Source organism: Electrophorus electricus, chromosome 14 (genome assembly GCF_041902795.1).
Source record: "Electrophorus electricus isolate QZ-2024a chromosome 14, ASM4190279v1, whole genome shotgun sequence".
Classification (NCBI taxonomy): domain Eukaryota; kingdom Metazoa; phylum Chordata; class Actinopteri; order Gymnotiformes; family Gymnotidae; genus Electrophorus; species Electrophorus electricus.
In genome coordinates this window covers 19,399,026-19,423,872 of record NC_137510.1, presented here as the reverse complement: position 1 = coordinate 19,423,872, position 24,847 = coordinate 19,399,026, and the positions used below count along the sequence as shown (strand labels likewise).

General features: G+C 41.4%; 1 protein-coding gene across 8 annotated transcripts; it reads left to right on the top strand.

Moving 5' to 3' along the window:
• Positions 1–163: 163 nt before the first annotated feature.
• Positions 164–23,473, top strand: cep192 (centrosomal protein 192). Of its 8 annotated transcripts, none has more exons than XM_081695945.1 (49): positions 164–434; positions 1,181–1,394; positions 1,654–1,764; positions 1,989–2,143; positions 2,606–2,667; positions 2,748–2,889; positions 3,053–3,168; positions 3,376–3,474; positions 3,607–3,633; positions 3,786–3,932; positions 4,225–4,378; positions 4,669–4,880; positions 5,575–5,688; positions 6,236–6,632; positions 6,749–6,901; positions 6,985–7,049; positions 7,213–7,431; positions 7,625–7,766; positions 7,891–7,979; positions 8,091–9,135; positions 9,226–9,343; positions 9,593–9,749; positions 10,408–11,200; positions 11,377–11,525; positions 12,154–12,384; positions 12,547–12,672; positions 12,809–12,952; positions 13,139–13,202; positions 13,339–13,478; positions 13,914–14,006; positions 14,313–14,431; positions 14,541–14,726; positions 14,838–14,928; positions 15,106–15,285; positions 15,503–15,763; positions 16,012–16,133; positions 16,455–16,564; positions 16,661–16,823; positions 17,025–17,194; positions 17,400–17,523; positions 18,890–18,995; positions 19,144–19,351; positions 20,267–20,343; positions 20,434–20,529; positions 20,707–20,826; positions 21,183–21,292; positions 21,753–21,876; positions 22,187–22,245; positions 22,972–23,473. In XM_081695945.1, exons 2-49 carry the CDS (start codon positions 1,225–1,227, stop codon positions 23,102–23,104), a joined length of 8,193 nt encoding a protein of 2,730 aa, XP_081552071.1. In that variant the 5' UTR covers positions 164–434; positions 1,181–1,224; the 3' UTR covers positions 23,105–23,473. The 8 variants fall into 8 exon arrangements, 7 of the variants coding, with proteins under 7 accessions (XP_081552071.1, XP_081552072.1, XP_081552073.1 ...); XM_081695946.1 differs by having other exon boundaries at positions 1,163–1,394; XM_081695947.1 differs by having other exon boundaries at positions 164–472.
• The last annotated feature ends 1,374 nt before the right edge of the window (positions 23,474–24,847 follow it).

The window sequence follows — 24,847 nt, the reverse complement described above, 5'->3', positions numbered from 1 at the left end:
GCCGCACTCTGATGTCAGATCGGGACACTTGAACAGCTCAGAGGATTTTGGATTAATTCCCAGTGTTTCAAACAATCCTTTTGCGATTGGTTTGTTATTTGAAATGAATGAAACACGGTGCTCCAATTAAAATGTGAGCTGTCGGTAGAAGACCCGCCCACAAAAAGAAATTAAGAGGCGGGCTCCTTCGGTTATGGTTTAACTTTGTTTTTGATCTTCCTTGGGATTATTTTACACATCTGGAAACGGTTTGCCATTGATACATCGTGACAGAAGATTACAAGTGTCACCGATAAGCAATTTAATGTTGTAGCTAATTATACAACCCACGGTATTTCCAAGTGTTGAAGTGGCAAAGGCGACCTACTTTGAAAAGATTTCTCGAGGCAGTGACTTCGTGGTCGTTAGATGCTGGCTTTCGCTAGCTATAAGAGGTATGGAAAGCTATCTAGTCAGCTAAAGAGGTGAATACGTAAGTAATGCATAAAGTCAGCGATTACTTTGAGAACTTTAGTTGGTAGTTTAGCTAGAAATTTAGCTAGTAGTAACGTAGCTACTTAGTTAGCTTGTTTGGATAATACTTGTGCGCAATCCATAGGCTGGCTCCTCCTTGGTAGAGCTATCAGCTAACGTCTAACGAGCAAGCTAAATTAGCCAGCTAGGTTAGATAACTTTCCGTTGAACTCTTAATTGAATCTTTAGCTAGCTAGTTTTAGTTAATGTGTTTACTACTACATCTAGCTAGTTATTGTATTATCTCTGCGTAAGTTAGTTGCATTACGATAGCTACCGTGCTAAATTACTTGGATATTGAGCTATCCCCACATTTTTCTGACTTGGCTAGCTAATTATTATATAACGCTAACCTAGCTAACGCCAGAGTAAGAACTGGTTAGTGAAAACTTCTCAACAAGTCTAGCTAGTATAGCATAACCAATTGTAGCACCCAAGTAGCTAGTTAACCAGAATTGGCTGTCTGTCTAAAGAAGTTTAGACTAGACAGTCAGTTGAGATGAAACAGTTTCAAATGTTGTCAGTATCTTTTGTCTGCGGTTTGAAGTTTTCGAGCTAGCTAGCTGGCTAACTTTTATTTAGACTAAATCTTTGATTTGTTTGGATACTGCATGTTCTAGTAGCAAATGCTTTGCTTTTTTCTTCATAGATGTGTATTTTTTTCCAGCTCATTCCCCATGTGATGAGCCCTTGTGTCACTGAGTCACAGACATGGATAGCTTCCGAAACCTCGAAGATGAGACGTTTCCCAGCTTCATCTCCAATGCTTCAATGGGCAATAGTGGCTGTGCCACTCTGGGCAATGTGACGCTCGGGTCCACCCTCGGGGTACCCATGGCTGCTTCTACCGTTGCTAAAATTAGAACTACAGCAGACAACAGGTGGGAGTGCCCCATTTGGAGGTTCCCAGCATTGACACTATCTTTGCATTTACATTCTTTAATGCTTTTGTTTGTCTTTTGATATAGTGTGTTAAAAGCATCTTCAAGATGCATTCACTATTGGTCAGAATTCAGTGTCATTGGAAATGTTTTTATTGCTTTTAAGTCAGGTACTTGGTTTTCTTGGGTTGTTCACATGTCACTTTATTTTAAGCCTGCACACTTATTTAAGCATAATAGATTCATCCCCTTGTCTCAGGTTAACTGATGTCCAAGCATCTTACTTGGAGGATGGCCCACTTTCTTGTATGCATTCTCAAGGCTCAAACTACGAGAAGGAGAAGTTTGTACTCAGCTTCAAAGATGATTTGTAAGTGTCAGTCCTAGATTCAGGAACTGTTTCTCTTTGCCCTATACTAATTGGAGTACCAGTATTTCATGTCACTTTAAATATTTCAAAAATATTTCCTGATCATTTGTAGGCATTTATGTTTACATACAAGTGCTTATATGCCAGGGAAGATGGAACTGGTTTAATGGACTTCTCCTGAACCTTTATGAAGTGCATTAACCTACAGTGAATTTTTCATTTAGGGATCGTGCAGATGACTTCATCGCTGCTAATCGGTTCTCAGAACTACTGGTGAAAGTTAATTTTGATGATTTGGGATGTGTGTCCAGTTCTAAGGCTTCTGTAACCAAAGTGGGACCACCTTCTGCCCTTGCCCGGCCCTCTGATTACCCCAGTGGTACCAAACCTTTAAATATTTACATATTTTAGGACAAATGTAGAGCCTCAGATCATGTTTGTGTGTTTGCATAACTCCTTAACCTGCAACTAATGAATAGCTCTGAAACTTGCATTTGTTACAACAGGGGGGGGGGATTCAGAATTGAGATGAGAAGTTCGATCAGAAAAAGTGTCCCGAAAAAGCAAGGAGCAGATTCACGGTGCTTTAGCACAGCATAAATTCTAACGCAATATAGCCTAGTTGATGGAAACCTCGCCCCAACCCCCCCCCCCCTTCTCTCTTCCTCTTTCCCAGTAGGAGAAGGTACTAGCAAGTCCTGTCTAATGTTAAACCATGCTTATGGCACTGCTTATTTTGGCTGTTTTTAAGGGACCTTTGGTACTTTTAAGGTTTTGTTTCAGTTTAATGGATAAATATAAAGTTTGCTGAACACTTGCTAAGGACAAATTCCTCTTGCAGACATTTCAAGTGGCCTGCTCACATTTTCTCAGACTGGGAGTAAAGAAACCTTGGCTGCTCAGGTATGCTTACAAGACATATGCAACCTTTTCTAGGCATCCATTTGTAGCCATAAGTTCTTAACATTTAGTGATTGTTTCAGGGTATATTGGCCCCAGCCCCCATAGAGGAAGAGTCTCCCGGGAGTGAGGCAGTGGACAGTGATGGTGTGAGTGGCAGTGTTGCCAGCTTCTTGGCAAATGAGAAGCTCATGTCACTTGACAGCATGAACAGTGATGTTTCAGGTAAATATGTATTATATAACATTGGCAGCAGCTATGATTGCTAACTAATTAGAAGGACCATTTACTGTTTCATATAGTTTGCTATCCAGATATTTTATCTGTGCTAATTCTGTGTCTACTGATCTAAAGTTGTGAGTCAATTGTTAATGATTGTAAATTTCAGATGATGACCTTGACATGGACCGCCTGCATGAAGAAGAGCTGAAACAGTACTTCAACAAGCTGATTCCACCTGCCATGCAGAGAGGCCGGGTTGAGGGACAGGAGATCCCTGCTGCTGTAAGTTACTAGAACCAATACCCAGATAGAATTTAACACACTATGGTGGTTTAAATTTCATAATTTGATTAGTGACTGTTTAAACTAGTTTGTTTCATTAGGGCATAAGAAGTATGCTGCCAAAATGTGTTCCTGTACAAGTAATTTAGCAGCTTTGCGTGGCTATGTAAAATTGTGTATTAATATCAGCACATTAACTCCCATTAGGCTCTACCTGGCAGTCAAGCTAGTTCGTCTCAGACATGTTTTACTGAACCAGATTCATCATCAAAGACCAGATACAACTTCCTTGACAAGTGTGATGAGGTATCAACCTGAACCTGCTCAAGGATTTTAAGAATGGGCATGACCTAAAATGGGGATATCCTTAATTTCAAGAATGGAGTATTACATAATTGCTTCCTTCTTCGATTTCTCTTATAAATATTCCCTAAGCAGGAATGCAAGTTTCATTCATTACTCAGGGTAAGAATGTGTCTGCATGCCAGTAAAGGGAGTACTTCACTTAAGTTGGACATGTATGGCACTTCCAAATGCTTAACTAAGTTATTGTTGCTTTATGCTTCTATTAGACACTTCTGTTTTTGTTCCTTTTGTCTTGGGCTGCATCTTTTTAGGAGGACTTTTGCATGCCTGATGTGCGACTGGCTGCCACTGGTATGGACTCCTGCCCTGCCAGTGATGAGGACACAGATGATGAGCTGGATGCCTCACAGAACCATAGCAGAGCGAGATTCCTATTGCCTAGTACCTCCAGACAACTGGTAAATTGACAACGTAATAATTTCCATAGTATTATTTTTATTACTCGTTTATAAAATAAATATACCTTTACAAATATCTATTTGAAGTTTTGTGAATTCTTTAGGTTGGGCAAAGAATAACACAGTGCGGGCAGGGCCAAGTTCCTTTCCTGGAACAAGCTGATGCCCTATTATGAGTTTGGAGGAACATATCTGGATGTGTGCGCTTTGAAAATAATATACATTTTAGCCCTATGACAAGGTTGGATTTTCATGGAGAACCACTAAGTGATCTGTGTTGATGCATGTTAAGGTTGGTGAAAGCCATCAGCCTAATTTCAGGCCAGGCCTGGAAGGGGGGAGCTCAGATGATGAGCCTCATCAAAGAGCACAAATTCTGGATTCCAGAACCGGCATCGAGCATCGGCGCTCTGCTGAGGGACAAGTAATCGATTCACCCATCACAGGTGACCAAAATGTAGATAAGGGTGCATGTACAATAGTCAGAACTCTCCTATTCCTGTTGTAGTAGTAATCTTGAATTTGGCTGAATACAAATTTGACATTCCTGCAGTTTTGCCCCAAGTGCTTACTGTCATATTGTCTATGCTCTTAACAACCTGTGAGTCCAGTAAGGATGGCAAAGTAGCCGATTGTCTGTTTAGTATCGGAGGAAGTTTCTAACCTGATGCATATTAAATAATTTTCATAGCGAGGCTAACTCGTGGTTGATAACTGTATGTGTATTTATCTTTAGGAGATGGTGGAGGTGGTGATGGAAGCAGCGGGAGTGAAGAAGACGGAAATGATGGTGGTGTGTCTACAATCCCTCTGCCTACTGGTGTTCAGACCACCTATGATGTGCTCCGGGGACTGGGCATCGTGGGAGGAAGTGGAGCGAGTGAGAATGATCAGCTGCTCTCTCAGCTACCGGGGTTGGGCAGATCTTGCTTGGCAGGACAAAGCAAGGTAATCTTGTCCTGAATCAGAATTCTTGTGCCTGTGTATATGCATAATTCTCAAGGGAGGGCTTGTGGCAAGGGCTTTCTTACGGTTAAATATAAATGTTGAGAGCAATCCGCTGCCAACAGTAAAGCCATATCAGGAAAAATAGACAGCGAACATCCAGACATGTCCTTTGTTGCTCTGCTGTTTTTAAATTATGCAAAAATCATTGTTTAACAGTGTGATTACGTTGAGTCTTTTAGACATGGTTATGGGGAATGGCTGGCTTATCCTTTAAGTGAATGCTCACTACTTGCACAGAGACAGACATGGGTATTGCTAATATGTTTCCATTTAAAGCATAGAACTGTTTTGTATGAAACTGAAAGCTGAACAGCTGGTGGGTGACTAACTTTAGTCCTGTCGGTGTTATCAAGATTGGTGTCCTTCTTTTTAATTACCATTTTCATTTCCTTTCCATCAAATTTGAAAAAATGACAAGGTTTAGGATGCTTAATAGATTAACAAAGTACCACTTAAATTAATGTCTGTAATGACCATTTTTGCATAAAAAGTTAATGGGTGAATAAAGTGAAAGGGGGAGAACTAACATTAATATCCAAAAAAGTGGGGTATTGGATATTTGGTTTAACAAGCTCTAGATGAATGCAACCGCAATGCTATTCTCCACTTATCAAGATCTTTGGTCTGTTTTCAGATGGGAGACCGTGTGTGCCCAGTTGGTACTGGGGAACCTGAACCTTCTGTTCAAGGACCTGTCAGCCTTTCCCCAGTTAACTGGAGTATTAATCAGGACCGGCAAGAGGCGTTTGTGAGTTCTAAATAAGATGCTATATTATACCTATTGGATTAAACTGCCATAAAGTAAATTTGATACTTTTAGGATATCTAGTGGGTTTGTTTTGTTTTTTTATTTATTTATTTTTAGCATACCCATATCTACTAAGCATTAAAAGATGGTTAGACAAAGTAATTATTAGTTGAATCACTGTAGAATATTACTGTAAATAATGTGCTGAGGAACTGAGCTCTTTTGTTCAGTAAAATATAAGATTCTACCATAAGCATAACTTGGATCATTATAGCATATTACTAAGTTGACAGGTTAGCTTTAGTTTTTAACCTAAACCAAGTGACCAAATAAATACAGAAAATTCCACTTGTAACTGGTCTAGCCAAGTTGAAATCAGCCTTGTTGGTGTCAGTGAGTTTGCCCCTTTGTGAATTATCTGCTTTTTTTACACTGCTATTTTTTATATTTTTTATTGGGTTTAATTTGATATTGTTGGTCATTTGTGAAGCATCCTTTTTAAATACAGGTTGACTTATCTTCACCCTCCCAATGCCCCTTTTTACAGGATACCATGGATAGTTCACACTCAGGTGCAGTATCTCTAGAAGAACGCTTTGATTCCATATACCTTAGGGCTGGTGCTGACCGCAACCTCCAGGATTCTGTCTCAGTTCCTCAAGGCACTCAGAACAGTTTCCACATCTTGGGCAAAACTCCTGTTGGAGAGAGTGAAGTAGGGGTTGACCTTGGGCAGACTATGGACTTTAATGCTTTAGGACTTCGTGGAGGCCCTTGTGGAGACTCGTTCAACCTCGAGCAACAGCCAAATGTCACTAGTAATGAGCGTCCTGGAGACTCTCTGGAGGCAAAGTACCTTTCTCAGAGCTTCCATCCGAATGAAGGCGGGCATAGTGATATTTGGAATCACCGCTCAGATGATGTGGAACTAGAGTTCCAACAAGGTATGATCCTTCACAACTGATTTTCTGTTCATCAGTATAGCACTGTGTGTGCCTTTTTTTTTTTTCTCATAAAAGACATTAGGATGTCATGCATATGAAGTGTCTTCATGTTTTAGGTGCAAATGCTACTCATAGTGTTGTCTACCAAAATGAGGAGGGCAAGTGGGTGACTGATCTTGCCTACTACTCCTCTTTCAAAAAGGAGATGGAGACAGATATGCCTGAGAATATTGCTGCACAGTTGGAGTCAGAGGATTTTGTTGGTGGCAGTAAGTACAGGGGAATGTTGACCTTATGCCTAACAATTATTTTACTGTGTGTCGGGATATGTCACCGTTTTCACGCCATGCAGGTCAGGTCATGGAAAAGATTATTCAGGATCAAAAAGAGTTTGAAAAGGAGCATCAGTTCATGCAGGTGAAAACTGCTCACTTTTCTTAATTCATCCTGACAATATAAACTGCCCTCGCAACTGTTCCTTCAGCCATAATTCAAAACAAATCTGAACTTTTTAAAACTGATGTTTCAAACTAGAGGTCACAGAGTGGAGTCACAGAACCTTTTCCATTTTTCCTGATAGGAGGAAAAAATTGAAGCAGTTAACACTGGTACAGCCCTTGGTGATACCTCTTGGAAAGTCCCCTCTGGTAGCTACATTTTGATGAGGGCCTCCCAAGTTTCCAATGAGTTTGAGAAGGGGGACCAAAGTTATTTGCGCATTTCCCTGGGGGAGTTTTTTCAGCAGCGCTCTGAGGCTCTGGGCTGTTTAGGGAGCCGTGCTGAGGACAACATAAAGAGGGTGAGGACCAGTAAACAAACCAAACTCCTCAGTGTTTGTCATTATAGCTCAGGCTGCATAATTAATACAGATAAATCATTTAAATGTCATGCTCCTTTGCAAAATGCTAACAAGCTAGCTCTGGCAAGTAACTAAATAATTCAGACTGGCCATGAACATTACTAAAAAAAAAATTTTTACTCCCCTCCTTCAGCCCTCATTTGGTTATGTAATCAACTCTCCAGAGAAGAGGGAGCCCTTTGCTCTGCTCCGGCCTTCTGATTTCTCTTCCAGGGGAGGCTCTGTTCACAGCGACACAGTGGATCTCAGTGATACTGATGAGACTATGAATCCTGGTATGAGGTCAAGTACTTTCCTGGAATCCCTAAGAGTGCATTTTTATAAACATTATTTTAGTTATTTATGATCAGGGGTTTATGAAAAAAAATGTTGACTGTCCCCCTTGCTATCAAACTTTAGAGGATTTGGAGAAAACCATTGAACCCACAGCAGCTGAGCTTCACCCAGCGAATGATTCACTTCCAGAGACAACTGGAAAAAATGTCCAGGTCTGCTGACATTCTAAACACTTCACCAAGCTATTTTTGTTATAAATTATATATATATTAATTATATATTTAGTTTGTGAAAACCTCTAATTTTATTTTATTTGGCATTAGATTCCACCTGTGTTGTCACTGGGTGATGAGCAGAGTTCAGGCCTCAGTTCTGAATCACCCAATTCCAGCAACAGCCTAACGCTGAGCATTAGCACAATTGCTTCGGCAATTGCAGATGCTTCATTCAGTTCTGATCCAGCCCAGCTTGCAGCAATGATAATAGAGTTGTCCAAAAAGGGTCACCCAAAACATGGTCAGCGGGCAGGGGAAGCTGATCAGAACCCTGTTCCTGAACAAGTGCTTCAGGACCCTATGCAGAAAACTTTATCCCTGGGTGACCTGAGTGCTCTTGACATGGAGAAATATCTAAAGAAGGCTGAGGTGTCCAGCAGTGACAGTGATTGTTCCAACTCCCAGTCCTGCCTTGACATCCTGAGCTTGGCCGACTCCAACAGGTCGACACAGACACAGTCTCTTCCCTTGCAAAATGAAATTGGTGTTCATGTTGAAGATTCAATCTCAGAGAGAACTCAAGTAATAAAGAAAAGCCAAGTATCAAGTGTTGTATCCAACCAGTCCAATGGCACTGTGTCAGAAGTTAAACGGTCAGATGTGAAGAGAAGTGCAATTCCTCGGCCAAAGACCAGCATTACAACAGCCACAGCAAATCCAGCTAGGAGATCGGTCTGTGCAGGGCAGCCACTGACATCGTCAACCGTCAGATCCAGACCTGTGGAAGTCAAGTCCGGGGCTGAAAGAAGCAAAAGTGAGGGCCCTACAGCCACTCCGGCGAGAAACAGAAGTTGTCTAGAACCCAGGGGCAAAATGGGCACCGCTCGACCACAGGTGTCTGGCGCCTGTCACTCTCTGAAAGGGAATGGCTCCTCAATAGAGCCTTCTGCCACTCCAAAGACCTCTCCTGCGGTTCGAAGCAGTCAGCGTCCCGAGCTGCCATTACCAAGGAGCTCACCGCACACTCCTCGGAGCAAAAGCTGCACGGGGCGACTGGATGCATCCACCACAGAGGAGGAACATTCACTGAGGAGCCCCTCCCAGGCTGTGGGAAAAGAGAAGCCAACAGCTGCTCAGCAGAATCCTCTCCAAAGTACTCAAAATAAGTTTGGCAAGTTTGTATTGATGTTACTGTAAAATGAGCGTTTCTCTTTACTAAAGTAGTTTTGTGTTGCTTTTAAAGGCTCTCCTGAGCACAGTGCCACTGGTGGTGTGGAGGTTGGCCACTGCTCCTTCAGACCATCAACCTCTCCACTCACCCATTCAAGCCCCAGTCAGACTTTACTGCCTAGTCGATATGGGTAAACTGCTATCTTTATTGGTCAAGATTTGTGTTTAAGTAGTCAGTAGTATAGAGAACAGAGGTGAGAAACTGAGTTTGCAGAAGTTCATGTTTGGAAAGTATAGAATTTTGTCATTGATTACAAAAAACTGATTTCTATATAAGCATAGCTTGGCCCAACAAATTCAGTGGTATGTGAAATGAACTCTTCTTGTGAAATTCTGTGTGGTTTTTAGTTCACACTGACTTCATCTTATCTGCGTCACAGGGAGCTGTCTCCGTCCTCCAGTGCTGATGTGGGTGAGCAGAGTCCTGGGGCTAATCCCCTCTCACCCCAGTCTCACTTCCCCAGTCCATCTTTTAGCAGGCTTACCTATCTCTCTGTTAATGAGAACACTGTACTGCCCACTCCGGATCAACATAAGGTGGGTGCAAGGTCAGACTAATTAGCATGAAGACTATGAGAATATGAAGCCCAAAATTGAAATGCATTGCATTTTGTTTTGAAGCATTGCCAAGTTCTCTTGTTTTGATTTTGTAATCTCTGAGGTATTTGTGGTGTTTTGCTTCTTTTGGGGATTTGAGTATGGGTGTTCTGAACAAATTAATGAATTTGTTCATTTATTTGTGTAGTTGTCTGCTTCATTATGTAAATGTGGTAATGATGGCTTATTTTGAGGTGGTTTTTTTTGGTTTTCTGTGCAAAGATGCATTTCCTTAAGGAAAGTTAAAAAAAAAAAAAAAAAAAAAGTGCATCTGCTCAGCCTAATATTTATTTATTTATTTATTTATTTATTTATTTATTTATTTATTTATTTATTTATTTATTTTAGAATATACAGCAGAATTCATTATAGCAACCATGACAATTGGTCAGAATTAAGATCCATATACATGTCAGCAGGCATTGCTGTTTTCAGCATGTCATAGCTCATATGGATGATGATGATTTTGAGTAAACTTGAGCTTGTACCAATTGTCAAAAATATACAGTAGTTTAAAAAAAAAAATGTACAAGCCAGAACATCAGGGATGCAGCTGGATTCACTTGGTTTATTTGAATATCTTGTTTTGCCTTGTCAGAAAAATAACTCCATGACTCTGAGCACCACCATCATCAGAGCAAGTCCCACTCCACCAGGGGACCCTGTTGACACAAACGGACCTGTCCATCAGAAAACTAATGCAGGCATGGTTGTCTCTTTAAAGAGTCCACAATCTCCTTGTCATACAGAAACTCCCTATCTGATCCAGAAGGCCTCAGAACTTTGCCCACGTAGCCAAAGTGAGTGCAACTTCTGTGAAGACTACACAAGTGAGGGTGGGACAGGGAAATACCAAGCTGTGCCTGGGCTGAGTCTGTACCCTCAGGGTGACTCTGGTTATTCCAGCAACCTCAACATCCAGCATCAGCCTGGCATTATTGGGGAACAGGGTACCAATCCATTGCCTAATATCTCAGGACCAGGGACTGAAGCTTTCTTCTGCTCTCGCTATGTTCTCCCCTCTTCCACCTACAAACCTGAAGACTTGAGATACAGGTTGACCACCCAGGGTGCTTTGTCAGACCTAACATCTGGTTTGCCAACTCTTCTAACTGGACGATCAATCTTTAGCACGCAGCTAGCACAGCAGTACTTTAACACGGAAGGGCCTTCCTCCTACCATTTAGGAGCCCTGGCTGGACCGTATGGTTTGTCGGCTGCCATACCTAGTGCCAATCCGCATATTGGGCATGCACATGTACCTGGGCCAGCAGGTCTGTCATCTGCCTACATGAATGCTGGCCAACACCCTCATCAGTACCCCCTAAGCAAACCTTATGGACAACCCATTGTTGGGGCTTGGTCTGCAAGGGACCTGGCTGATCTCACAAGTAGGTGTTTATTTCATTATTGGAGGGATTTTTCTTTTTACTTTTTTTTTTTTTTTTTTTCCATTTTGAAATTTTAATGAATGTAAATGGTAGCGTGAAAAGAGCTGCTTTTGGTTTTGCTTTGTCTTCTGATGTCATCAGGTTCTTCTGTAGTTAATGGTTGCTCTGTTTCCTAGGCCAAGTGGTTGTCCCAGAAGAGCTGAAATTTCCCAGTGCTTGCTGTGTGGGCATTGCATGTCAAACGTCCCTCAGCATTTTTAACCCCTCAGAGCGATGGCAACAAGTTGTCATCTCCATAGCAAACCTATCCATCGATGGAGAAAAGGTTGGATCATTTTATGTGATTGTTAATCAGAACTGCATCTGTAACTGACCCACATGAATTGGTCACTTTGGTCACAATGAACATTTCGTTTGATACCCACAACTGTTCCCAGTCCTTGAATTTGTATATAAATCTTTAAATGAAGACCACCTTTAGCTCTTTACATGTAACCTCTTGGTCTGGCTTGGAAAGAAAGAGAAGTGACGCCACAGTAACCAACACACATTCTGCTAAGAGTGTTGGGTTATACATTGGCTTTAACAGTAAATATCTGCCTAAGAGCATTGTTTGGTTCCTGGTCTTTGACAAAGAGAATTGTAAAATAAAGATTTATTATTCATTGCATTATGACCTGTTAACATTTTGCAAGATATTCTAAAATAATTTAACAGGATACTTGTACATAATGCTTGATTTGAGAACATGTACACAGAATATGTGCAAGTTGAACAGCTGTTGCTTTATCTCTCTAAAAAAATGCTGGATTAACACGTGACTGAATCTTATAATATTTGACCATTTGAACACAGCTCTTGAGTGACCAGAGATCATCTTTGTTTGACTTCACTTTGCTTGCAACTGTAAGTCAACCAATCTTAATGTAACCTTATTGCATTGCTCTTTCCAGGTGGACTCCCTCCCATACCAGTGGCTGATTGTGAAGAATAAGACCATAATTGGCCCCAAGAGTACAGAGGAGCAGAAGGTTTTGTTGATTGCTCCTAGGGCTGGCCTGTACCAGTGCACTCTCAGCGTGTCCTCCTGGCCTGCCTCTGCTGAAAGTGAGACTGTGGCACATGCTGAAGCCTTTGCCAAGAAAGTGGTGCTTGTTGCTGTGGCAGAGAACCCTGCAATACAAGTAAGGGTGTTGGGCATATCAAACTTAACACAATTTGTGCAAGAAGAAAAAAGCTGAATATAATCAGTTTGGTAAAAATGAAATTTTCAAGATTTCACCAGAACAATGACTTCTGGATGTGGACAACTATGGAAGATTAACACTTTAAGGTTCTGTTGACAGGTAGATATTGACAAGACGGGATGTCTGGACTTTGGAGACATGACAGGAGGCAGCGTCAAGGCCCTGCCACTCAAACTGGTGAACAGGACTCGTGCCACTGTGCCCATTCGCTTAGTTATCAGTGCGGTTAGTGAGAACTTTCAATTTGCTGCTGTTAGTGTGAGCGGTGCAATTCATTCATCTCTAGTTATTTTTGCCTCTTGTAGACTGGAGTTTAAACACTGAAATGTACATAAAATGTCTGATGCTTAATTTGTTCTAGAATGCCTCAGCCTGGCATTGCTTCAGCTTCTCCAAGAGTCCTCTTGCTATGACTGGAGATGGCTCTGTCCTTTCTAGTGGGAACTTGAACCCTGTTTCTGCCCCATCAGTCATAAATCATGTGATGCACTCCAGCTATGGAGATGTAAGTGTGTAATGTGCTTCATGCATTATTTGCATACTTTTGGACGTGTTTTGGGTTTAGCTTTTTCACCTTTTTGCTTTTCTGAATTAACATGGTTACAGTCTGTTTTTGTTAAAGTGCATGTTGGTTGTAAATTTAACAGATGGCTCTTCTAAACTGATTTACACAAACCTTTTATCTCTACAGAATCCAGATAGCTTCTTGGTGTGGGTTCATTTTAATGCACCTCAGAAGTTCAGCATGAAGTCTGGTATGACTCATTCCTTTTGATAAAAATGTAGATTGCTTAGGACTTGCAAATGTTTTTCTAGATGTCGCACAACAGTAGCATCATGGCTGTTTCAACAACCAATATAACACTAGATCTACCATGTCATGTGGTACAGGTGAGTTAGGCCCAGCAGATGATTTCAGTGCTCGAGTGGATATCGAGGTGGACAGCCCTGGCCCCAGTCGTGTTATCCAAAGTGTTGCCCTCAGGGCGAGGTCAGGGACAGCCAGAGTACATGCCCCCAAAGACCTGCAGGTGAGATGTTTTCATCCTACCTGACCTGGACCTAGTTGGTAGTAGCTTCATACTCATGTTCTGCTTCCCTCTACATCCAGAGAAAAGAGCGAGTGAACAAAAGTCTGGACGGGGTATAACTTGTCTGAAATGGTCGATTGGATTGATGTTCACTGTAGAAAAATCTTAAGAACTTTTAAATCCTGTGTGTGAGTCAGATGGGGGAGGCCACAGAGTACAGGCCTGACATTAGAAGGCACAGGTGTACCTTCTTTGTATAGGATGGATGGTGTGGGGTTTTTTTTCTGTGTAAATATAATGCCTTTAGTCTATTCTGGTGTAATTTGAGTCCAGTCAGCAAGATGAATGAAACATGTTCATCTGATTTCCATAAGATATCTGGGAATATATTTTTGTTTGTGCCTACATTCTTTTGCTTTTATATGCGCTTTACAGCCCGTTTGTCTTCAGTCCCTGTTGGGTCAGTCAGCCAGGCAGAGTCTACCCCTGAAGAATGCAGGCAATATTGATGTCCATCTCCGAATGAAGGTACAATTTCTTTACTAGCATTTGAACCAAACTGTTCAGTTGCATTTATTCAGCAAACGTCCGCAGCACTGTCATGGTCCATAAATCTTTGGCCCCACTGCGAGAGGCATGGCGGAGGGCCTTTTTAATGTATACAACTTGGTTATAAAATTTCTGATTTCCTCCCCTATGCCAGTGGACCAAAGCTTCTAAATGCATGCGATTAACTTATTTCAAGTAACTGGTAAATCCATTAGCATGTTTTGTAATATCACATAAACATTTGTGGATTTGTGTGTGAGGAATCATCTGAGTTATACTTTACAGAGTAATGATTGTAACAGCAGCTTCTCAGTGAAGCCAGATGAGCTCATCTTACGAACTGGAGAGGAACAAAATGTCATTGTCACTTTCACGCCCCAAGACAGCCGGAAATGCATAGAGGGGTATGCCGCTAGTCACTTGTTTTAGTTTTTAACTCTCTTGGGGTTCAAACTGACTGTGCTTGGCAGACTGCAGTACTCTTTAATGGAGTATTCATCTTTGTTCTCCCAGTGTACTGACTATCTTCGTGCTGCCCAGCGGGCCACAGTATGAGGTTGTCCTTAAGGGAGAGGTTGTACAGGGGAATTCTGGGAATGCGTCAACTACACCTGTCACAGTGCTCCATTCTGAGGTGCCACCTATCCTCTCCAACAAACAGTTCATGTCCTGGGGAGGAGTCACTCTGGGTAGGGCAGTGTAAGTACACCAGATGCTTACCCATGAGCATCTCTCAAGAGATATCGGAACATGGAGTTATATAGGTTTATTCAGAGAAACAAAGATATTAAGAGTATGTTCCTGTTGCAGGCAGCAGAAGCTGGTGTTGAGGAACAATTCTCCCACTGCCTCGCAGCAGCTCCGCCTCCTTATAAGAGGTCAGGACCAGGACTGCTTTCAGGTTGGTTGCATGTAAGATGCATTTGTGTGATTTGGTCACTAATCTGTGCTTAATTTTCCAACTACATAAAGTAAATATGTTAAGCAATTGATTGAGGATGTATAGTAACTCAAAGGTCTGCCAGAGTAGATCTTTTACTCTTCTGGGAAAACTTGCTTTTAATTCTCTCTTCTGCAGTTGCAGAGTACTTTTGGCCCTGATGAGCGGTTGACTCGGAATAGAGAAATGTTAATCAAGCCCAAAGAGGATGTAGTAGTTCACCTTCTCTTTGCTCCTACTCGTGTTGCATCCATGCTGGCCAAGCTAGAGATCAAGCAGTCTGCTTTGCGAACCTCCCACCCAGGGGTTAAATTCACAGTAGGTTTTAATTATTTAAAACCTTTCAGTTGGTATCAGTTATTCCTGTTTACCTTAAATAAATGACTGGGAGTAGCCTTTCCCATTTTTATTGTACAAGACTTTACCTATGCACTCCATGTGCTGTCCAAGGGTGGTTTTGATCGATTACATATTTTCTTAGAATTTCTAAACCATTAAGTCCATATTCTCACATGAAGTGTTCTACCCTTTTGAGATCCCTCTGTCTGGATATGGTGGGACAAGCAATGTGATCCTGGAGGATGTGAGGAAGTGCTCTGATGGCTACGTAGCCACGCTGAGTGGTGTTCAGGCTGGCAGGGTCAGCAAGCTGTGCGTCTGTGTGCGCAACACAGGCTCTCGCGCCGCTTTTGTCAGAGCCGTCGCCTACATCGACCTGGAGAAGCGCACGGTCATGCAGTCTTCTGCCATCAGCCTGTCACCTTCACAGTTTGTGCTCAAGGAGAGGACTCAAGAGGTGCGTTGGTTCGCAAAAGGAAAGTTTTTTTTTTTCCTGTGTGTGTTTATGTAAAATCACAACTCCCCCAAAGCCCTATGATGGATTTCAGGTTTTTCACAGGCAATAGTACTATGTATGTTTTAATTGAAATGCCTTCCCCCATGACATATGAGGGCATAATTTATTTATTCTCTCTGGAAGTGATTTTAGTGACTTGGTGGTGTTGGCTATTGATGACTGTATTCGTCATTGTGCTGTGTTGGTAGGTGATTACAGTGGTGATGAAGGCATCTCGTAGGGAGCAGGCTCTCTGCCAGTCACAAAGTGCCGTCCTTGCCACTGTCTGCCTCTTCTGTGGAGACGAGATATCTCGCCAGCAGTTCAGGAAGTCAGTAACAGTTCCATAAAGTGATTTGTTTATTTTTTTTAACAAAAAAATGATGAGTCGCTTCAAGGGCCAGCTTCTCAAAACAGAAAATAGTCCATGTTCTTCATTTAAAAATGTTAACATTTTAAAAAAATATTAATTTAATTACAAAACCTGACACTTTTTTGATTGTGTTGGGAGAGGGTTTTTAGCTTGAAGGTTATTTTTTTTCCAGTCCTGAACACATTTAATGTCTGTCATCTTTCCATAATGGTGATATGAGACTTGTTTGTTTTTTGCTTGGTGCTGGCTTGCTCACCCCCCAAATCCATCCTCTCCTAGGTTACTGCGCATCAAACCTGAAGCAGGGAAAAAAGTATTGTCTGAAAACAGCTTGTTGAAAAACATTTCCTTTGATGAGCCTTTCCTTGGAGAGGAGCTTGTTCAGGAAGGTAAGACATCCTGTGTTTTGATGTTCAAAGCTGCATTGTTACTCAAAGAGGATGTGTAATTGAATGAATGTTTCTCACTGTGTCTTCTTTATCCAGCTTATGACCTTCCCCAGAGGCCAAATGAGGCTCAACTTTTCTATGGCAACATGAATAAGGTTATTCTGTCCCTCTTGGGCTCGGTGGAAATGTCCGACTCAGGAGAGAGCGACCACACTGAGTGCCTTAAGCCATCTCAGCACAACATTCCTGACTCGGACAGGTACAACCTCATGAGTGTTACTCCTGCCCATAACGCGTCCCTTGGGGAGGAGTGAGGAGTTAAAAACAGACAAATGGCCCTTGCTGTTAAATATTTGGTTAGAAAAGCAACTTTCATACTTGATTCATTTTTATTTTGAACCTCTGTTAAGGTAAGGTTTCCCTAGTAGTGATAACTATGTATAACTGTTTTTATCTTCAGTGGATTGGGGACATCGGAGCGTCAGTTTAGTAATGTCTCCCTAGATGTGCTGCCAGTGAAAGGGCCACCACTGTGCATCTCTGAGCCTGTGCTAAAGCAGCCTGAGCCTCGGGTGAACCACAGCTGGAGCATCCAGCCTGAGCAGCTCCTACTCACTGCGCCTAGCATCAGTGAGTTTCCCTGCATACTCAACATACAACACACTGGTTAAACTGCAATTACAGCTGGATAACGTACGTACAGCTGAGCTAAACAAGCTTAAACGTAAGGTTCGTTTGGCTTGTTTTTGCCTACAATTGGTAGACTTGTCCATATACTGAGTTGTCATATTGATCATAAGGTTCTCATAATGTCTGACTTGATAATTACCTGCAGATGGTACAGCTGACACCAAGCATATGCAGATCCGGAACCATTCAGATTGTGAGATGGGCTTTGAGCTGTCCTGGCCAGCTCATTGCCTGACCATCACTCCTCAACACGGAGTCATTCAGCCCAGGTATGACTTATGCTGTCTCTACTTGCTTCGTGGCACACGCACACACTGCCTGGCCAAAAAAGTCACCACCTGGATTTAACTAAGCAAATGGGTAAGAGCCTACCATTGGATAATTATTGCATGGGTGATTGTTTCAGCTGGCAACAAATTATTTAACCCTAACTGATGCAGAGTAGCTTCTCATTTATTAAACAACCATGTCGAAAGACACATCCTGTGGTCGTGGAAAAGATGTTAATCTGTTTCAGAAGGGTCAAAATATTGTCATGCTTCAAGCAGAGAAAAATATTTAAGGAGATTGCTGAAACTACTAAAATCAGGTTAAGAACTGACCAATGCATTATTAAGTGGAAGGACAGTGGGGAAACATCATCTTCGAGGAAGGAATGTGGTCAGAAAAATCTTGAATGATCGTGATCGGCAATCGCTTAAACGTGTGGTGAAAACAAATCATAGAAAAACAGTAGAACTCGGGGATATATTTAATAGTGAAAGTAAGAGCATTTCCACACACAATGCGAAGGGAACTACTGGGACTGGTAGCTTTAAGAAAACCCCTTGTTAGGGAGGCTAAACAGCTTCAATTTGCTAGGGAGCATAAAGATTGGACTCTGGCGCAATGGAAGGTCATGTGGTCTGATGTGTCCAGATTTACCCCATTCCAGAGTGATGGGTAAGAAGAGAGGTGGCTGAAGTGATGCACCCTTCATGCCTAGTGCCTACTGTACAAGCCTGGGGGGGCAGTGCTATGATCTGGGGTTGTTGCAGTTGGTCAGATCTAGGTCACGTTATGTGCCCAAAGAATGAGGTCATCTGACTACCTGAACATAGCTGAATATACTGAACATATACTGAGGTTATTCCATCAATAGATTTTTTTCTTCCCTGATGGCATGGGCATATTCCAATTTGACAATGCCAGGATTCATTGGGCTCAAATTGTGAAATAGTGGTTCAGGGAGCATGAGACCTCATTTTCACACAAGGATTGGCCACCACAGACTCCAGACCTGAACCCCATTGAGAATCTTTGGGATGTGCTGGAGAAGACTTTGCACAGTGGTCCAAATCTCCCATCATCAAAACAAGATTTGGGGGGGGGGGGGAGGAAATGTTGACATTGCAGAAGCTTGTGGAAACGATTCCACAGCAAATGTGTGCCATAATCATAAAGGTGGTCCAACAAAATTAGTGCGTGACCCTTTCTTTTTGGGCTAGGCAGTGTGTAGATAGATATAGGTAGATGGAGAGTCTTATTTTTTTTCTTGCATCTCATTTTTTATATTTTTTTTATATATATATATATATATGTATATGTATGTATGTATGTATGTATGTAATCCCAACCCTCTTCCTCCTCTCCTAGGAGCCATTTGCAGGTTCTCATCAGCCCAAATCCCTCACTGGCTACAAATTCCTCCATGCTCCCTTGGATTGGCCAGATCTATGTTCAGTGTGACGATCAGCAGAAGGTATTGGTCCATAGAGTTTATAAACTATACGGTCAATAGAAGCCAAACAGAGACTGCATTTCAGAAGATTACTGAAGGGCCTGGACATGCATGAATGCCAGTTCAGATATTTTCCTTCCAAATGGATGCGTTTTCCTCTGCACTGCAGTCCGTCCGAGTGCAGATCCGTCAGGACCTGGCCATGGACACCTCCACTGCAGGCCCTTCCCCAGACCGCTCGCTGTGCCCCCTGCCTCCCCATACAGAGACCCCTGCAGGCCCAGGTCTGAAATCCCAGAACTGCAGCCCACAGCCACAGGTGGAAATTAAGAACCGCACTCTGGTCTTTCCCTCCACCCTTTCAGGAGAGTCCTCAGGTAACCAAATAACAATCACCTTGCTTTTTTCTTTTTTTAAACGTGTCTGATGGCGTATATTATTCAATTTGTCATTTACATGTTCTGCCACATTGAAGTTTTGTTTTGTTGACTAGGCCAAATTCACTAATGTCCTGTCTTGCTTTTTCAAGCAGTGCATGTACTTAGGGAGGGTGCACAAAATATTCTATGTCAAGACATGAGTCTGTTTGGATATGTGAAAACGTATAGCAAGGGTTCTGTTGAACAGCCCAGTCTTTGGGGTCAACACTTTGACAGTCCACACTTTTTGCTCCATTCCACCTCCCAGCTTGCCTGCTCCAAGGACCCTCAACACCTTATACAGATGTATTGGGAGCTAGTATGGTTCCCAGAAGCTAGAGTGAGGTCCCCAGATTCCTTTGACTCCTTGACTGTCTATCTAAAGTTGATTTAGTTTTAAGGGGGAAGTGAGCTAGTCGTTTGTCTGCTTCAGCTATCAGCACTTGGTTTTCAGTGCTGAGGATCCAGGCCTGAGCTTGGACAACCAGTCCATGATGCCATCTGTTGTAAAAAGGGAGATGCAAATTGTATTTGTTGCCATTATTGCTGTGGTGTGTGTGTGAGGTGTTTTTTAAAAAAAAAACCTCAAAATCCTCAAGTGGATATTGCTTTAAGATTTAAAAAAAAAAAAATTTAATAGCAAAATGTATTGCTTTTTTTTAGTTCATTGTTTCATTTTATGTCTATGCTAAAGTTTAAAAATAATTAATTAATTGCTATATTCATAATGGTGGCTGAAACTTGGTTAAGGCTGAATAGGGCACAACCCCCTATTTTGGTAGGTAGGACTAGTTAATTTCCTGGAAACATATGGGCCTTTTAAAATTAATTAATGAAGGGGTAAAGGTATGTCAGTGTTTCTCTTATTTCTAGAATGTTGTCTAGAGGTGGAGAACAATGGAGAAGAAGTGAGGTGGTACCTTTCATCTTTCGCTCCTCCGTATGTCAAGGTGACTTGGTGGTTTGTTTTTTTTCCCTCCCTCATAGCCTTGATTTCACATTTTTGCATGTTTGTTAAAAATTCTCTTATGCTGCCTCAGGGTGTAGATGGTAGTGGAGATGTGTATCGTGCCACGTATACCGCATTCAGATGTGAGAGAGTGTCTGGGATGCTGGGTGTTAAAGACAAGATGCAGGTGAGGCCAAAAATGCTTTTCAGTCCTATTACATGCTGGCCTGTAAACTCCATTAAATATAACTTTGCTAGCAAATTTAATGCTGTACCCCACACAGTTCTACTGTACAAAAATACAACCAGTAAGTAACCTTATGGTGCTCGCTCATTTTATTTTTTTGGTGGTGGTGTTTTACAGGTGCCAATTGTATTCCTCCCACGGGATGGGGGAGACTATGCTCAATTCTGGGATCTGGAGTGCCACCCGGTGGCCAAACCACAGCAGAAGAGCCGTGTCCGCTTCCAGCTCTGTGGCATGGTGCGTCCTTACCTGTTATTTCCATGCTATTTTATTAAGCCAAGGTGACATCCACTTAAGGTTTTAATGAGTCGCACAAGCATCCATAACTGGTGGCAAAGTGTTAAGGAGAGTATTGAGTTTCTGGGCCAAAATGTTCACGCTCTTGGTGAATGGGTATTATTAATTGAATTAAATGTGAGATTTCTATGCCGTATAATTGTTCTTGTATATGACAACGTTTCAGGCATTTTCATTGACTAGCATTAACAATCTGTTGGGAAAGCTTTGAAACCTCATGTGTCATTACTTATAGTAGTGTTGTACTGAGAGGCAGAATTGCAGAGTATATTGAACAGAATTGTTTGGTTTTGCAGGGTATAAGGGCGAGTGCAGGGCACAGCCATAAAGACGACTGTACTCTAATTCGAACTGAAGGCAATGTGAAGAGCAGGAAGCGAGTGGAGTTTTCAGGCCCTAGGGCTGGGTAAGAGATGTGCATTGCTGCTGCTGATGTTACTGTGTAAAGCATGTTTAGGCACACGTGTATTACATTGCACACAAACCTTTACTCGTCTTAATCTTAAAACCAGTGTTTGCTTTGGTATGCAACAATAATCTTAAGAAGTAGATTGGGAATAGCAGGTACTTTTGTCAGGATCACTTGTCAGACTTCTGCTGTTCTAAAATTAGAAGTGATGAACCAAATGTTTGTGCTAAACTGGTGTTAAGTTGCTGTTAACATAGTTTTCTTTCAAAAACTAAGTTTGAGAAACTGGTGTTAATTTGAAGATGGCAATTTCTGGTACAGCTGTGGTGAGAATAAAGCCAATAGGTTTTGTTAGTTATTTTTTTCTTTGGTGCACTGAAAGCTCTTAATTTGGAGCATTTTGACTGATTATTTGGCTGCTATTATTGAGCTGTTTTTTCCCCCCCCTGTCCTGAAGCATGGAAGCCTCCAGACGAGGAGTGTATGCACCTCAGAGCCTCTACACGTTCCCTGCCACCCGCGTGGGGGAGGTCAGCACACTGAAGGTTAACTTTCGCAATAGCTCTTCCAGTATGCATGAGGTGAGTGAGTGCAGAAAGTGTCTGGTTTTTACATAATGACCGATGCACAGAGAAATGCTTTGTAATGGAAAGCATCTTGTGAACCTAACATCAGAACCAACTCAGTAGCACACTTTTTATGGTCTGAATTAACTGAGATTTTTGTTGGAGAGATACACAAGTCAGTTTTCCCCTTGTGAGATGATTCACTGTTTATTAAAACTCCTAATTTGTTTACCGCTAATTAATTTGATTACCATTGCATGGGATTTTTGCCGTCACTACGTGTGTTGCATGCCAATGATATTAAGCTTCTCTAATTGACTCGCAGCTGAGATTCTTGAGTCCTACAGAGCCTTTCTACATCAAGCATTCCAAATATTCCCTAAGGTGAGTTAGTCTATCGTGCTCTCATTTTGTCCACTCTCCATGCCCCCCCCCCCCCCCCCCCCAACCACATGTGTTCCTTCTCTTTACCTACACTCAAACATTCTTGCTTTGTCTTTCTACCTTTGAAGTTGGTTGGTAATTTTTTTTAGTAGTAGTAGTATGCAGTTGTGCTGTAATGTATGATGTCACTTCCTGCTGCTCATGCCTGGTGTGAGGGCTCTTATCACTTGAGTGGACCCATCAGGTCAAGTTGCAGGTATATAGTGCAGAGTTTGTGTGTTGTGTGTATGAAATTCTTCATGCAAGCATGTACACACTGCATACGGCATACCTATTTATTTATTTATTTATTCAATGTAAACTGTCTGTTCATGCAGTATCACTTTCCATTTCTCAAAAAAATAAGATGGAAAAATTGCTCAATTTTATTCCATCGAGCCCAAGAGGGACTATTATTTTCCCCCATTTTCCTTTTAATATGGTGGTGTTTGTTTTGCCATATTCAAGTTTTTTCCTGGATCTGGTGCAAGTGTTGGTGGTTTACGTTGCTAATAGTTATATTGTCTTTCTGTCTTTATTCATTATAATGGTTTAGATTAAGAAATGTAATTTTAGTTGGAATATCATACTTTAGCCCATCAGTGATCACTTTTTCCACACATTAATGTAAAGGTGTGTGTGTGTGAGACATGCCTCTGAATCTCCCTGATCATTTATGTTCCCCAGGACACAACATTACATCAACCTCCCTGTACAGTTCAAGCCAGCTGCGGTAGGCCAATTCTCCGGCTTGCTTCTCGTTCAGTCAGATGACGACATTGAACTCAACATAGACCTCACCGGGGAAGCTGTACCCTGAGCCAGCATGCTTAAGATGCTCAGTCTTTCACTTGCTTTGAAGGTTATTGTGAGGCACAAAGAGGAAAATTTGATTTTAGAAGTGAATGTTTTAGTAAGGGCTCATCCTTAGAGTTCAAGTGCAGGATGGACGGTGAATGAAGCATATGGTGTCCATATTCTACCGAACTGGATCACATGGTGTGCCTGGGGCATGTTCTATGATGCATTTCCAGTTTTTGATGTCCATCACAGATTTAAAAATAGTAATCAAATGTTTAAATTGGAGATTTGACTTCATTAGTTGACAGTTGCACATTTTGTACAATACACTGTAGATGTATTTATTTTAAAATCACTGTTCTAAATAAAATAAAGATTTTCATATTTAGTTGTGTTTATGTAAATTGTACCCATAACATTAAAAGTACATCACTTAGATTAATTAGAAGACATTTCAAATACACTTCCAAAGAAAGAATGACTGACGTATTTGCTTATTATTGCAAATATATCAGTGGAAAGGGAAATTAATGGACAAATTAATTTCTTTGGAAAAAGGAACATGTATTCAGTTTAGAATTCTAATGTGGCTTTTAATGGATCTAATGGGTTTCAGAATTGACACTTGTTGCTGGCAGTATCTTTGTTTGTTTATAGTATTTTTGGACTTATGTCTACTATCCTTAGATAAGTTCTCAAGTCATTCTGGATAAGATTGTTAAATGTCATAAATATGACTGCCATAATGTAATGCAGTGTAATTTAGAATTAGTTCTTTTAATGACTAAATATCATTAATAGAAAAATCAACTTCAGATTATTGATTTGCAAAATCTTGATGAAAGCATACCATACAATTAGTGCACAGTAGGTCTAAATACACTGTGACAACTCATGAAGTACTGCTAATGAACTTGCTGTGTGCAATCACTAAATCTGTAATACAGGGTTCAACTCCAGACTTCAACCTGTCTTATTTCTGATCCATTTGAAATTGAATAAAAGAAAACCATATCTTTCCATATGTAAAATGCATAGATCTGGATTGTGTAATTACTAAGCATCTTTTCATGAGAATGGTGTGCAGACCTGGAGGAGGCTTCTGCAGCCATGTATACAGCTGTATGGTAGCACTGGGGACTTCGCTGCCATCTTCATGGTGGCTGAGAAAATCAGTAGTATACTTACTCCAGGAGCTTGTGCATTTGAAATGTCTTAGTTGCATTTAGCTGTTAGTTTGAAGAAACCAGCATAGTTGTAATGAAGTGTCAATACCTGGGTGCACTATTATGAGGAAAAATGGTGTTTCTGGAAGGGTACCTATTGCTTCTCATTGAAAATTTGTTTATCATCAGACAGAAATGGATTTTCTCTTTTTGAAGACCCACCTAATATACATTCCTTGACATTTCCTGAAAGACAGCGCAGCTGGTAAACCCTCATGGTTTTGGCCTGTTATCACAGCAAGACCTTAGCATTTTCGCAGGACCACTGTTGCACACACACAGCTCACAAGTGCATTGTGTTTACAGACATCAGTGCAAACTAGGCTTGTCCAGGCTCCTCAACCTATGGCTACAATATTCAGAAGGCCAGTTTACCAGGGCCATTTAACATGTGCTCCCACTGTGGTTTTGACCTTTTTATATTTTTCATTCATCAATTATTTTCACTCTTGTATTGCATTTTATGCTCATAATTAATTTCTGTTCAGTATTAAGGAAAGCTCACACTCTGGCCTATGTACCTTTGTTGCAACCCC

Excerpts from the sequence above, each read along its gene's own strand:
- cep192 (XM_081695945.1), top strand. The coding sequence starts at position 1,225 with ATGGATAGCTTCCGAAACCTCGAAGATGAGACGTTTCCCAGCTTCATC. Across the intron at positions 9,344-9,592 it reads TTACTGCCTAGTCGATATGG|GGAGCTGTCTCCGTCCTCCA; the intron begins GTAAACTGCTAT and ends TCTGCGTCACAG. Across the intron at positions 11,526-12,153 it reads TATCCATCGATGGAGAAAAG|GTGGACTCCCTCCCATACCA; the intron begins GTTGGATCATTT and ends TGCTCTTTCCAG.